The sequence below is a fragment of the Lathyrus oleraceus genome, chromosome 3 (genome assembly GCF_024323335.1).
Source record: "Lathyrus oleraceus cultivar Zhongwan6 chromosome 3, CAAS_Psat_ZW6_1.0, whole genome shotgun sequence".
Classification (NCBI taxonomy): Eukaryota; Viridiplantae; Streptophyta; class Magnoliopsida; order Fabales; family Fabaceae; genus Lathyrus; species Lathyrus oleraceus.
The window spans coordinates 307,793,602-307,808,450 of record NC_066581.1 but is presented as its reverse complement, the minus strand read 5'-3'; the positions used below and the strand labels follow the sequence as shown (position 1 = coordinate 307,808,450).

The 14,849-nt window shown below is 37.2% G+C and overlaps 2 protein-coding genes and 1 pseudogene across 7 annotated transcripts; 2 read left to right on the top strand and 1 right to left on the bottom strand.

Moving 5' to 3' along the window:
* The first annotated feature begins 39 nt into the window (after positions 1 to 39).
* LOC127127308 (uncharacterized) lies at positions 40 to 10,946 on the top strand. Of its 6 annotated transcripts, XM_051056458.1 has the most exons (8): positions 40 to 302; positions 385 to 473; positions 562 to 683; positions 824 to 956; positions 1,035 to 1,102; positions 1,190 to 1,385; positions 1,512 to 1,564; positions 10,030 to 10,946. In XM_051056458.1, the coding sequence occupies exons 2-8, from the start codon at positions 413 to 415 to the stop codon at positions 10,036 to 10,038; spliced, it is 642 nt and encodes a 213-aa protein (XP_050912415.1). In that variant the 5' UTR covers positions 40 to 302; positions 385 to 412; the 3' UTR covers positions 10,039 to 10,946. The 6 variants fall into 6 exon arrangements, with proteins under 6 accessions (XP_050912415.1, XP_050912413.1, XP_050912417.1 ...); XM_051056456.1 differs by lacking the exons at positions 1,512 to 1,564; positions 10,030 to 10,946 and adding an exon at positions 9,384 to 9,701; XM_051056460.1 differs by lacking the exons at positions 1,512 to 1,564; positions 10,030 to 10,946 and adding an exon at positions 9,346 to 9,479.
* LOC127127307 (ATP-dependent RNA helicase DEAH12, chloroplastic-like) lies at positions 1,964 to 5,947 on the top strand (annotated as a pseudogene).
* LOC127127311 (uncharacterized) lies at positions 5,901 to 6,777 on the bottom strand. Its single transcript, XM_051056461.1, has one exon. It carries the CDS (start codon positions 6,679 to 6,681, stop codon positions 6,139 to 6,141), a length of 543 nt encoding a protein of 180 aa, XP_050912418.1. The 5' UTR covers positions 6,682 to 6,777; the 3' UTR covers positions 5,901 to 6,138.
* Positions 10,947 to 14,849: the final 3,903 nt, after the last annotated feature.

The following is a 14,849-nucleotide window of genomic DNA, read 5'->3' as shown; positions in this document are numbered from 1 at the left end:
TACTATATCACACTTAACTTTTTCTGTTTTTCTTAGTCTCGTAAGCAAACCCTTGAAATAGCTGCCGTTTTCTTTTTTCTTAGTCTCGTTACTATATCACACTTCTGCCGTTTTCTCTTTTTCTTAGTCTCGTAAGCAAATCACACTTCTGCCGTTTTCTCTTTTTCTTAGACTCAGCAAACCGGTTGAAATCGCTGCCGGAGTTATTCATTGTCGCAATAAAAAAGCAATTTACCGGCGATTAACTTCCGTCGCACCACGATTCCCGATTTCGCGTTAAAGCCATTCAATTGACGGCACAGGTATTCTGTTAATTTCAATTTACCTTTTTAGGTTTCAAGCTTTCATTCAATTCTCAACATTCGTTTCTTAACCCGACTCCAGTAGAAATCTCACACAACAAGACTCAACAATGCTGGGATTTTCATATGGAGAAATATTCTTATTGCTGGGAGCCACTGCGGCTCTGCTTGGTTTGTTTCATGCTATTCTTCTTTATCATATCGAAGTTTTCGTACTAATAGATCTAAATTGTTTAACCGGAAAATCAATGTGCAATAGGTCCAAAGGATTTGCCAATCATAACCAGAACAGCTGGGAGGATGGCTGGCCGGGCTATTGCATATGTACAATTGGCCCGGGGACACCTTGGATCTGTTATACAGCAATCTCAAGCTCGCCAGGTACTCTCCCTTTCTTTTATCAAACTTATAATTCATATGGATATCTCTGTCCATACTAAAACTCGGTAAACTCATCGTTGCATTGTAAGAAAATTGAAAATTGCAATCTAGTTAATCACATATTCTATTCTGCCTTTTAGCTTCATAACGAACTTCGGGATATGATGGCACAAGTAGATGCTATTCAACATGAAGTTCGAAGTCTATCATTCATAAATCCTGGCCCTTTAACTCGGAGGCTTGATAATCTCGACCAGCCATCCATCATAAATGGTATTGTTTACATTGATGCACGATTTAATCGAAATGTATTGATGCCGATATTTTGTATAACCGTGTTATCGGCTGTAGGTGGATATGCAAACAACAGGATACCGGAAGGTGCTGGGGTGAATCTCTCAATATCGTCTCTTACCAAGGTTTATTGACCACATACAAAAACTAATAATTTTATAGAATGGACTCCTCTAGGGAGCGTGTTTTCTTACACGTCTAATTATTTATAGGATTCAACTCCATTGCCATCCAATTCATTCAATATTCAAAGCAAAGCAACTACTTATGCCAGGTTGGCCGAGGCCCCTTCCATCAAGAATGGTTCATTGGCAAGTAGTGCTGAAGTTGAGAAGATTAAAGATGGTCTGCAGCTTATTGTCATGCCAGTTTCTGCTGAAAGTACTGGACTCTTACCAAATCGTGGTGGTAATAATAACTTAATCATGATTGTCTGTTATCTGCATCGCATACTATGTTATAGTGATTTTTATGTAGCGTTTTTTATTTGCTCTAGAATGATATCTGAATTGAAACAAGCTTTGGTTGTATTAGGAGCTGATGTGAAAGGATCTGACATAGTTCAAGAAGCAATTTTGGAAGCAGAGGTAGCTCATAAAGCAAAGGAGTTCTTTTCACAGCCTGAAAATCAGATATGATTGATATAGTATTCCTATATAATACCTTAATTTTGTAGATGTTAGCATTTGTAGATTCACAATGATACATATTTAGTCTATATTTTATCTTGAAGGTATTGGTTGATGCATTGTCATTTCTTTAAGTTTCTAGTTCTTGTTCCTCAGGACAGAAAATCTAAAGGATTGTTTGTGCTCTAACAATTTTAAGATATTATATCTCATATTGATGCCATTTCTTGATAACCTCAACCACCATCGTCATTGAGATTTAAAATCTTGAATATAAAGAAACATTTTTCAAATTGTGAAGTGAATCTTATCATGAACCATAAAGATATATAATCAATAAAAATGTGATACTTTTAAATGAGAAATAGTGTCGCTCCATGTCATTTTTTTAATTTGGTCGTAAAGAATTTGTTGATCGTGTCCTTCATCCTACTATTTGATTATCATTCCCTTCCTTGTATCGTGTCTCTTGGCTGTTTCCAACTTGCTCTGGGCAGAGAAGGTGTTGCCCTTGCTGCCATGATGCCCAATGCTAGTAACATATTTTGCAGATTTGGTAATGAAGGTGATAAGCAAAGATCTGATTGTCTCAAAGTGCAATTTTGCCATTCTGATGGTGACCTTTTTACACTTCTCTCTGTGTACAAAGAATGGGAGGCTCTGCCTCAAGAGAGGAGGAATAAGTGGTGTTGGGAAAATAGCATCAATGCTAAATCTATGAGGAGATGCCAAGACACAGTTTTCGAGTTAGAATCTTTTCTAGAGCGTGAACATGGCTTTGTTGTTCCAAGTTACTGGCGTTGGGATCCTCATACACCTTCTGTTCATGATAAGAATATGAAAAAGGTTATACTGGCCTCACTTTCTGAAAATGTAGCCATGTTTTCTGGACGCAATCAACTTGGTTATGAAGTAGCGGAAACTGGACAACATGTTCAACTGCATCCATCTTCTTCCTTGCTCGTGTTTGCTCAGAAGCCTAGTTGGGTGGTTTTCGGTGACCTTCTCTCAGTGTCTAATGTCTGGTCTGTGTTAGTGCTGTTGAGTTTCAATCATTATACGACCTTCAACCCCCTCCCTCGTTTGATGTATCCAAGATGGAAGAACGGAAGTTGCAAACTAAGACATTGACTGGTTTTGGCAGTATTCTTCTCAAAAGATTTTGTGGGAAATCCAACAGTAATTTGCTTGGTCATGTTTCACGTATTAGGAAAGCTTGTTTGGATGAAAGAATCTTTGTTGAAGTGAACGTTGACGAGAATCTCATCCAGTTATATGCCGCTTCACACGATATGAATACAGCTACTATGTTGGTGAGTGATGTTTTAGAATACGAGAAAAAGAGGTTACGCACAGAATGTATGGAAAAATGTTTGTATCACGGGTCTGGTTCTGCATCACCTATGGCTTTGTTTGGGTCTGGTGCTGAGATAAAGCATCTGGAACTCGAGAAGCATTCCCTGAGTGTTGATGTGTATCACTCAAACATAAATGCAATTGATGACAAGGAGCTCCTGATGTTTTTTGAAAAGATTACCTCAGGTTCTATATGTGCTGTGTACAAGTTCCAAGGAATGGGGAAGGATCCTCCAGATAGAGAAAAGTGGGGCAAGATAACATTTTTGTCCCCTGATGCTGCCAAAAGAGCCGTTGAGCTGGATGGAGACGAGTTTTGCGGCTCGAACTTGAAAATACTTCCTTCACAATCAGCTAATGGGAGGGGATAAAACATTCTTATTTCCTGAAGTTAAAGCAAGAATTTTCTGGCCTCGCAGACTTAGCAGAGGATTTGGCATAGTTATATGTGATAAAAATGATGTCAATTTCATGTTGAGAGATTTTTATAACCTTGCAATTGGAGGGAGGTATGTTCGTTGTGCACCTAGTAATAAGTCAATGGACGGTATTATGATAAGTGGGCTTGACAGAGAGCTTCAAGAAACAGAAATTTTGGATGTACTAAGAAATGCTACAAGTAGAAGGATTCTGGACTTTTTTGTGGTGAGGGGAGAGGCTGTTGGAAATCCACCCTGGCAGTGCCTGCGAAGAGGCACTCTTTAAAGTAATTTCCCCCTTAATGCCCAAGGTAGACCCTCATATTAGTTCTTGCCGTGTTCAGGTATTTCCACCTGAGCCAAAGGATTCTTACATGAGAGCTTTAATTAATTTTGATGGAAGATTACATTTAGAAGCAGCTAAAGCTTTGGAAGAAATTGAAGGAAAGGTATTACCCGGATGTCTTTCATGGCAAAAGATAATGTGTGAACAGTTGTTTCATAGCTCCTTGATATTTCCTGCACCAGTGTATCACGTGATTGCGGAACAATTGGAAAAAATACTTGCAAACTTCAACAATTTAAATGGTATTTCATCATTATGCTCATTTTCTTTTATAGATGCTTGTAATTCTTCTGTTGATGTTTTTTCAAAAGCCGAGCCTTTTATTTACATGGCTGCAACTTAATATTCCCCCTAAAAAATGTTGACTTTCACCATGTATTTTGTTCAATTGTGTTGTTTCTTCTTTATAAAATAATAACTTATATCCAGTTAAGCTTCAGCAGTATTTTTTTGCACCCCTTCCCTCCCAAAGAAAACAGGTTGGAAAAACGAGAGAAGTGAGCAGTAGTTTTTCTTTTTTTGTTTTTGGTCCCTTATTTTACTTGTTTCTTAGCAGTTGGTGTATTATATGTAAGGATGTGGATTTAAGGCACTAATTGTTTAAGATGGACACAATTTAAGGGCGTGTACATAGTTACTTTCATTTTGGAATTTCTTGTAAAATGGAAACTAATAATTTTGGTAGCAATTATAAAAAAGGGCCCTGTATTTTGAAGTTGTGTTTTAAGAATATTTCTGTCCAAAATAAATCGCCCTATTTTTGGTTGTTAGTTTCTGTCATGTCATCTATTGCATCTTTTTTGAGTGCTGACAATGAATCGTTTTTGGTTAGGTCTTGAGTGGAACCTAAACAGAACTGCTAATGGTTCCCACCGACTGAAGATAACAGCCAATGCCACCAAGACAGTGGCAGAAGTTAGGAGACCTCTGGAAGAACTGTCGAGAGGAAAACTCATTGACCATGGAAGCCTTCCTCCCGCAGCTCTACAACTCATTTTGTCCAGAGAGGGCATTAGTCTTAAATGCTCCATACAGCAAGAGACCAAAACATACATAGTTTTTGACAGGCCCAGCCTGAACTTAAGAATTTTTGGTTCACCAGAAAAGATTGCTTTGGCTCAGCAGAAGTTAATTCAATCTCTACTCTCCCTCCATGAAGAAAAGCAGTTAGTAATCCCTCTGAGAGGGAGGGACCTACCTCCCGACTTGATGAAACAAGTGGTTAAGAATTTTGGGCCAGATCTTCAAGGGCTAAAAGAGAAGGTACCTGGGGCTGATCTCAAACTTAACACACGCCAACAGGCAATTTTTCTCAATGGTAACAAGGAGTTGAAACCAAGAGTAGAGGAAATAACTTTGGAGGTTGCGTGTTCAAGCATTCATTTAGTTGAGAGACTCGACACAGGACCTAGTTGCCCAGTTTGCTTGTGTGAGGTTGAGGATGGATATCAACTTGAAGGCTGTCGTCATTTGTTCTGCCGGTTGTGTCTGGTTGAGCAGTGTGAATCTGCTATAAGAAACCAAGGCAGTTTCCCAATATGTTGTGCTCACACGGGCTGTGGAGATCCTATTCTGCTTACAGATTTCAGAACTCTCCTGTCAAATGACAAGTTAGATGAACTTTTCAGGGCTTCTTTGCAAGCTTTTGTAGCTTCGAGTTCAGGAACTTATAGGTTTTGCCCGTCTCCCGACTGCCCCTCAATTTATCGAGTTGCAGATCCCGACACAGGTAGTGAGCCATTTACTTGCGGAGCATGTTATTCAGACACTTGTACCAAGTGCCACTTAGAGTATCATCCATTCGTTTCATGCGAGAGATACCGGGAGCTTAAAGATGACCCAGAGATCACATCTCTGAGGGAGTGGTGTAAAGGGAAAGAACAAGTCAAGAGCTGCTCTGCTTGTGGGCAAATAATTGAAAAGGTTGATGGGTGCAATCACATTGAGTGCAAGTGCGGAAAACATGTCTGCTGGGTTTGCTTGGAAATATTTTTAGAAAGTGATGAATGTTATGATCATATGAGAACTATACACTTATCCATATAAATTGCTATTTGTGTGGTGATTGTAAGTTTAGTATAGTGGTATATAATATTATGTGCATAGGCGTTGGAAAATGCGAAGATGTGAACTAATGTATATATAATAGCAGTTCTGCACTACTCTGTACCCATCTTGTACACGAGATTTCTTTAATATAAGTTTGCATCATTTGGGTCCTTTTCGACTGTTCATATCATTAAATTTATTAAGACACTTCAAGTTATACTACTAAAATGGCATTACTGTTGCACAGATTGGCAATCATGTTGTTGCAGTAAATAAACAAAAACAGATAATGATACAAAAATTTGTATATGAAGATTGTCTTTCTTTCATGTATCAACTACATATCTGCAATATCAGCAGGACTAGTAACCCCAAGCAAGGGCAGTGGCAACCCCAATTCCCAATGAAAAAATCAAAGCCAGAACCCATGAGACACTAACTGTTTCTTCATGGGGTAATCCTACAGCCTCCTCCTCTGCAGGCATCAACATTGCTGGCTTTTGCTGCAGGTTCAAAACTTGAAGCTCAAGCAATCTCACCCTTTGGCAACAAGCAAACAACTGCATGGCCTCTTCCAACAAAGCAACAGAGAGACCATCCTTTTCTTTGTTTAGGATAGCCGCCATCTTTTCTGCCTCTCTAGCGCGTATTTGAGATGCTTTCAGCGCCTTAAGAAGCTCTCTTTTATCCTTTTCGTCATCATCATTTTCGAGCTGGTGTATGCTATCTCGTCCTTTTTCTCTACCTGAAATATTACAGACCTTATGCATAGATAATATCACCGTTTTATCTGAACCCAAAAAAACCTTGGAAGGTGGAGGAAGATCACAGTTCTGCATAAGGTCAAACCCTACAGACTTATGAGAAACTTTGAAATCCATAATCTTCTTTTGTTGGCCACCCATTAAAAATCCAATCTTTTTATGATGAATGATGATTGTAGGCTTTAAAGGAAAATATGCATGTTGAGTTGTGGAAGGGAAAGAAGTGGTAGGTTTTGGACTTGGTGGTTGTGTGGGATCATTGAATTCATAGAAGAAAACGTGATGAAAAGACAGTAATTTTTCTGATTAGGAATTAGTTTGCTCTCTAAGTAACTCTGATTTTGATGCTTCAAGAAATACCTTGCTTGCAAGTTTGGATCAATGCAATTTGGATCAAGGCTTGTCATCTAAAAAAAGGAGAAATGAAAAAATGACTATAAAAGTTTCTTTAAATGATTTAAAGGTTTTACTAGGTGCATTATAAAATATTTTAATAACAGTGTTATTTTATCAAACATTAAAAGAAATGCTAACTAATGTAGGAACACTTTTTTAAGAAATTAAAAAGATAAGTTAATCATTATTTTAAAAACTAAAAAGATAAATTTTTTAAAATTATTTGTATTCAATTCACTAAAACTATAAATAATTAAATTTTTTATAAAATATTATATATATTTAATACATTGAACATAAATATTTTTTTATTTAAATTTTTTAACCAATACCAACATAAAAAAAAATCAAATTTTTCTTAAAGATAAATCTTTTAAGTTCATCCTATGGTTGAACATTGGACCCCTCCACCATACGAATAAATTACTATCACATGAGATATGAAGAGATTATAATTGCCATTTTTTTCTTTGCTTTATGCAATTATTTTTTTTGTTGCAATTCATTTATCTTTTAAAATCAGGAAATGGATCATTATTCCTCCCGACGTTCATGTAACCACGAATAACCGCAGAATATGTAAGAACAAATGTATCCATAACAAATTTGGGGTGAACTCATTGTTGTTTTTCTCCAATTTTTCTTCGATTGAGAACCAAGTGTGAAAATAAATTTGCATGCATAGCACAATTTAAACTCTAATCAAGCGATTCTGGGTTCGAGTCCCACCAAGTGTGTTTGTTTACTTTTTATTTCTTTTACTATATCACACTTAACTTTTTCTCTTTTTCTTAGTCTCGTAAGCAAACCCTTGAAATAGCTGCCTTTTTCTCTTTTTCTTAGTCTCGATACTATATCACACTTAACTTTTTCTCTTTTTCTTAGTCTCGTAAGCAAACCCTTGAAATAGCTGCCGTTTTCTCTTTTTCTTAGTCTCGTTACTATATCACACTTAACTTTTTCTCTTTTTCTTAGTCTCGTAAGCAAACCCTTGAAAATAGCTGCCGTTTTCTCTTTTTCTTAGTCTCGTTACTATATCATACTTAACTTTTTCTCTTTTTCTTAGTCTCGTAAGCAAACCGGTTGAAATAGTCGCCGTTTTCTCTTTTTCTCGTAAGCAAACCGGTTGAAATAGCTGCCAGAGTTATTTATTGTCGCAATAAAAAAGCAATTTACCGGCGATTAACTTCCGGCGCATCACGATTCCCGATTTCGCGTTAAAGCCCTTCAATTGACGGCACAGGTATTCTGTTAATTTCAATTTACCTTTTTAGGTTTCAAGCTTTCATTCAATTCTCAACCTTCGTTTCTTAACCCTACTCCAGTAGAAATCTCACACAACAAGACTCAACAATGCTGGGATTTTCATAGGGAGAAATATTCTTATTGCTGGGAGCCACTGCGGCTCTGCTTGGTTTGGTTCATGCTATTCTTACTTATCTTTATCATATTGAAATTTTCGTACCAATAGATCAAAATTGTTTAACCGGAAAATCAATGTGCAATAGGTCCAAAGGATTTGCCAATCATAACCAGAACAGCTGGGAGGATGGCTGGCCGGGCTATTGCATATGTACAATTGGCCCGGGGACACCTTGGATCTGTTATACAGCAATCTCAAGCTCGCCAGGTACTCTCCCTTTCTTTTATCAAACTTATGATTCATATGGATATCACTGTCCATATTAAAACTCGTAAACTCATCGTTGCATTGTAAGAAAATTGAAAATTGCAATCTAGTTAATCATATATTCTATTCTGCCTTTTAGCTTCATAATGAACTTCGGGATATGATGGCAGAAGTAAATGCTATTCAACATGAAGTTCGAAGTCTATCATTTATAAATCCTGGCCCTTTAACTCGGAGGCTTGATAATCTCGACCAGCCATCCATCTTAAATGGTATTGTTTACATTGATGCGCGATTTAATCGAAATGTATTGATGCCGATATTTTGTATAACCGTGTTATCGGCTGTAGGTGGATATGCAAACAATAGGATACCGGAAGGTGCTGGAGTGAATCTCTCAATATCGTCTCTTACCAAGGTTTATTGACCACATACAGAAACTAATAATAATAATTCTATAGAATGGACTCCTCTAGGGAGCGTGTTTTCTTACACGTCTAATTATTTATAGAATTCAACTCCATTGCCATCCAATGCAAAGCAACTACTTATGCCAGGTTGGCCGAGGCCCCTTCCATCAAGAATGGTTCATTGGCAAGTAGTGCTGAAGTTGAGAAGATTAAAGATGGTCTGCAGCTTATTGTCATGCCAGTTTCCGCTGAAAGTACTGGACTCTTACCAAATCGTGGTGGTAATAATAACTTAATCATGATTGTTTGTTATCTGCATCGCATACTATGTTATAGTGATTTTTATGCAGCGTTTTTTATTTGCTCTAGAATGATATCTGAATTGAAACAAGCTTTGGTTGTATTAGGAGCTGATGTGAAAGGATCTGACATAGTTCAAGAAGCAATTTTGGAAGCAGAGGTAGCTCATAAAGCAAAGGAGTTCTTTTCACAGCCCGAAAATCAGATATGATTGATATAGTATTCTTATATAATACCTTAATTTTGTAGATGTTAGCATTTGTAGATTCACAATGATACATATTTAGTCTATATTTTATCTTGAAGGTATTGGTTGATGCATTGTCATTTCTTTAAGTTTCTAGTTCTTGTTCCTCAGGACAGAAAATCTAAAGGATTGTTTGTGCTCTAACAATTTTAAGATATTATATCTCATATTGATGCCATTTCTTGATAACCTCAACCACCATCGTCATTGAGATTTAAAATCTTGAATATAAAGAAACATTTTTCAAATTGTGAAGTGAATCTTATCATGAACCATAAAGATATATAATCAATAAAAATGTGATACTTTTAAATGAGAAATAGTGTCGCTCCATGTCATTTTTTTAATTTGGTCGTAAAGAATTTGTTGATCGTGTCCTTCATCCTACTATTTGATTATCATTCCCTTGCTTGTATCGTGTCTCTTGGCTGTTTCCAACTTGCTCTGGGCAGAGAAGGTGTTGCCCTTGCTGTCATGATGCCTAATGCTAGTAACATATTTTGCAGATTTGGTAATGAAGGTGATAAGCAAAGATCTGATTGTCTCAAAGTGCAATTTTGCCATTCTGATGGTGACCTTTTTACACTTCTCTCTGTGTACAAAGAATGGGAGGCTCTGCCTCAAGAGAGGAGGAATAAGTGGTGTTGGGAAAATAGCATCAATGCTAAATCTATGAGGAGATGCCAAGACACAGTTTTCGAGTTAGAATCTTTTCTAGAGCGTGAACATGGCTTTGTTGTTCCAAGTTACTGGCGTTGGGATCCTCATACACCTTCTGTTCATGATAAGAATATGAAAAAGGTTATACTGGCCTCACTTTCTGAAAATGTAGCCATGTTTTCTGGACGCAATCAACTTGGTTATGAAGTAGCGCAAACTGGACAACATGTTCAACTGCATCCATCTTCTTCCTTGCTCGTGTTTGCTCAGAAGCCTAGTTGGGTGGTTTTCGGTGACCTTCTCTCAGTGTCTAATGTCTGGTCTGTGTTAGTGCTGTTGAGTTTCAATCATTATACGACCTTCAACCCCCTCCCTCGTTTGATGTATCCAAGATGGAAGAACGGAAGTTGCAAACTAAGACATTGACTGGTTTTGGCAGTATTCTTCTCAAAAGATTTTGTGGGAAATCCAACAGTAATTTGCTTGGTCATGTTTCACGTATTAGGAAAGCTTGTTTGGATGAAAGAATCTTTGTTGAAGTGAACGTTGACGAGAATCTCATCCAGTTATATGCCGCTTCACACGATATGAATACAGCTACTATGTTGGTGAGTGATGTTTTAGAATACGAGAAAAAGAGGTTACGCACAGAATGTATGGAAAAATGTTTGTATCACGGGTCTGGTTCTGCATCACCTATGGCTTTGTTTGGGTCTGGTGCTGAGATAAAGCATCTGGAACTCGAGAAGCATTCCCTGAGTGTTGATGTCTGTAACACCTCAAAATTTGCCCTCCTCTCTTGGGAGTAGCATTAACATATTGCATACATTTTTAGGGCATTAGGCATGTCATATTGCATATCATGTGGTTACATTGTGCAAGCCATACTCCCAAGTCTTGATCAGAAGATGAGGAAGTCAAAGTGCAAGCCTAGGGTTTATTGACTGATCATTGGCCATCTGAGGATTGGGCTGGAATTAGGGTTTTGTGATTCTCAAAGGATATTGGTCTTCATCTTGGTTGAAATGGTACATCATCATCATCATGGTTGGATGTCATCAGGAGATTGAAGAAGATTCCTTGAGATTAGGGTTTTGACCGCTGGTCAACCCTAATCAGTTGCATTGGGCCAATCAGGGCTTAATCAGGAGATGGGGTTTGTGATGGTTATGGGGTTCATTATGTGATTTTATGGAGATAATTGAGGCTAGGGTTTCACCCTTGAGCCATTTCAGTTGGAGATTGGAGCTCAGTTTGATCAGTGCATTGCCTGATTCATCTATCAGATGGAAAAGTCAATTGTGGTCAACCGTACATGATTTGATGGATTTGGAGGTGGAAATGAGTTGGATGCACTTCATTCATGTTGGAACAAGTGTTATTTGACATCTCAAAGCTCAAGAATGGAGAAAATCAAGTCAGGACAAAAACTGCCAAAAATAGAAAGTGACTTGTAATTGAAGTTTCCAAAAATGGAAAGTTTTTGACCTCAAAGCCACGTGTCCAAGGAAGCTTCAAATGAAAATTTGCTCAACATGAAAGTTGTAGATCTTGTTCTCACCTTTCCAAAAAGTCCAAGAACTTGAAAATCCCATGTATGGTTGGAAAGTTGTGGCTCAGTGAAATTCAAAAATGACCCATGATCAGGAGGCCATAACTTCCACATGGTTTGTCCAAATTGCAAGTTCTTTATATGCACAAACTCCATTTGACATGTACTTTCATGGTGCATAATTGGATTTTTCCAAAAATGGTCAATGCAAAAAGTCAATTTTCAACTGGACAGTTAAATTGGACCAAGGGCAAAATTGTCCAACTTTCAAAATAATTGGAATTTTTGAGTGGGGATTTTTGCTACACCTCATGAATGGCATTTAAAATTTGTTGGAATCATCATTTCATGGCAAAGGCTTGTGGTTTGGAATTTGGCTTGAAAAGTGAAATTGCAAAATTGGACAATTAGCCATCACATAGTGAAAATGGGAATTACACATCCAATGAACATCCAACAAGTGGCAACAGCTCATGGCAGGTGTTTAGAAGGTGTATGAGGTGGCATTGAGCTGTCATGAGCTGGCATGTGAAAGTTCAATTTTGCCCTCACTTGGAAAATTACCATTTCACTAACAAATGCATTTGGTTGATTAAACATGTTTAGGTGGTAATTAAGCATTGGTATATAATCTTAATCACTTTCTAAGCATAACAGAATTTCATTTCACCAAAATTCAGATCTAAAACTCTTCATTCTCTCAAGTTTTGCTCAAGAACACAAAATCTTCAAATCCATCAATCTCCTTCAATATTGGCTCGATCTTGAAAATTCTTTTTGCATTGATCTTGTATCATCACGTGCTAGATCTGTTTTTGCTTCTCATCATCAATCAAGCACTGAAACTCAACTGTCCAAGCTTGCTCCATTAATGGTGAATCGAGATTTTGCGCACTAGAGGCTACTTCAATCAAACCTGAGCGTTGAATTCAATTTCTTGGAGCTTATATTGCATCTGTTTGGAATCAAAACGAGCAAACTCATCACGATACATCACTGCTACATCAAGGTACTCAAAATTCGAGTCTCACGATTTTGCCAATTATCATATGCGTTGTGTAGGCTATTGAGCATAGGTTAACATGTAGCAATTGGTTTGTAAAATGATTGAGCGAGTTGAGAGAAATGTTGATTCAAAGTCTTGAATGTAAAGCCTATTTCGTTCGATCCAGCGTGTACGTTAGGAATTAGGTAAAATCGAGGACATATTCATACTCCACGCGGTGAGACCTTTCCAACGGATGTCCATTTGTCGATTTTGGTTGAGGTTTGAGTCGAAACCGAGTTTGGAGTGGAAGCTTGAGACGCGAGGAAGACGATGACAGATTTCTGGAAATGAGAGGCATTCGATCCATATTTTCGTTTGAAAATTTGAGTGAGGAGTTTCCCGCGGTACTGTTTAAGGTTATTACGAAAATGCCATTAATGAAAACTTAATTAATTAATTAATTCATAAAAATTCTAAAAAATCACTAACACCTTTAAAAATTCATATAAAATCATAGGAAAATCAGAAAAATGTGGAAATTTTTGTGTTGACTTTGTTGTTGAGTGTAGAATTTGTTTGACCTATTGGTCAAAGTTGTGCATGGTATATTTTTGGATGGACTTAGGCTTGTTTCACATATGTCATATTTTGATACCTTGTACCATTTTGATTGTGAAATGCACATAATGTAAAATAAATTCTTGACAATTTTTGTGATGATTGTTGACTGGCTGATGTTCATTTATATGTAAATTTCATGAATTTTTGATACCTGGCCATTGAGATATGAATTTTGGAACTTAGGTGTGACAATTTGTGTCACACCTCATTGTGTCAATTTGCTGGATTTATTTGAGTGACCTATACTTGTTGGATTAATGTGAAATTTTGCATGATGGTTGATTAACATGTTAAGAGGTTATGTGAATTTTTGTGGAATTTTATGTAGCATTTTCAATTTGATTGCTATTTTTCATCTCTGATTGGTCAAATATGCAAGTCCATGTGGTACATGTTTGTAATTTTGATGTGAAATGCTCATATGGTATTGGATAATCATGAAATTTGATATGCTTGTAATAGACACATGATGTGACATCCCTGTTTTGGTCTCACTCATTTCTTTACTGTTTTCATTGAGTTATGAATTTTTGAAGTGGAAGCATGTGTTGATGTTGTGATTTGGAGCATATAGTTGTGTCTGTTTTTGTTGATTTTCATTGACATAGTTACCTTTGCCCAATTAAGCTGAAATTTGGTGTGCCATACCTGGATTAGGCCCTGTTTATGTGTAAATTATTTGAGAATTTTTGGAATTGTTTTGATATGGAATTGAATGCAATAGTTCTGTTTGCATGTTTGGTGTTTCATTTGAACTAGTTTGAATTGTTTTGTGCTTAAAATGAACATGATGAATGATATGGACATGAGACTAATGGTGTTTGCTCTTGTTTGACATTAATTTGACTTTGGTTGGTGAATACCTTGCTGTTTAGGAATTTTTCTTGCCTTTGGACCCTAGGCTTAGCCTAGTGGTCTTGTTGCTAATGTTTGCTTGATTTTTCAGGATCAAAAGCATAATGCACATGGATAATGAACCAAGTTAAATGCAATTGATGTTGTTTGATGTTTGTACACTAACATAACATTGTTTTGTAGGTTGTGAAGTTTGGGATTGAGCTTTGAGCTTGCTTTGTTGTGCATTGATCTGTATAGATTAACTGATTGAACTTTTGCTGTTTAGTTTGTCTGTCTGAGTACTAACTGTGTTTGACTGTTTCCAGGTACTTTTAGTTGCTCAGTTCCTTGTGAACTTTTGCTTTGCTTTGCTTAAGCAACTTGCATTGAGGTATAACTTCCTAACTTCATGTAGTCTGGAGACCCGGTCTGTTATTTGACCGGGCAAACTGTCTGAAGTCCTCCTTAAGAGGCAATGTTTGTGATTGTTTAATATTGTGCCTAAGCAGGTAAAGTCCTTAATCAAGGCAATTGGTGGAAGGTAGGGATATGCAATCTATCCCCCACTATTCAGTTGAGTCTTCTCCTTGCTCCCATTACATGGTTGTAGCATTGAGATCCTAGCCCAAGATCTTGTGCAGTGCACATTGTGTCAGAGTCTCTGAGTA

What these genes read in the sequence shown, in the direction of transcription:
- LOC127127308 (XM_051056456.1), top strand. Translation starts at nt 413, where the DNA reads ATGCTGGGATTTTCATATGGAGAAATATTCTTATTGCTGGGAGCCACT. An exon ending in CCAGCCATCCATCATAAATG is followed by an intron (nt 957 to 1,034) that starts GTATTGTTTACA and finishes TATCGGCTGTAG; the next exon opens with GTGGATATGCAAACAACAGG. An exon ending in ACTCTTACCAAATCGTGGTG is followed by an intron (nt 1,386 to 9,383) that starts GTAATAATAACT and finishes TGGTTGTATTAG; the next exon opens with GAGCTGATGTGAAAGGATCT.
- LOC127127311 (XM_051056461.1), bottom strand. Translation starts at nt 6,681, where the DNA reads ATGGGTGGCCAACAAAAGAAGATTATGGATTTCAAAGTTTCTCATAAG.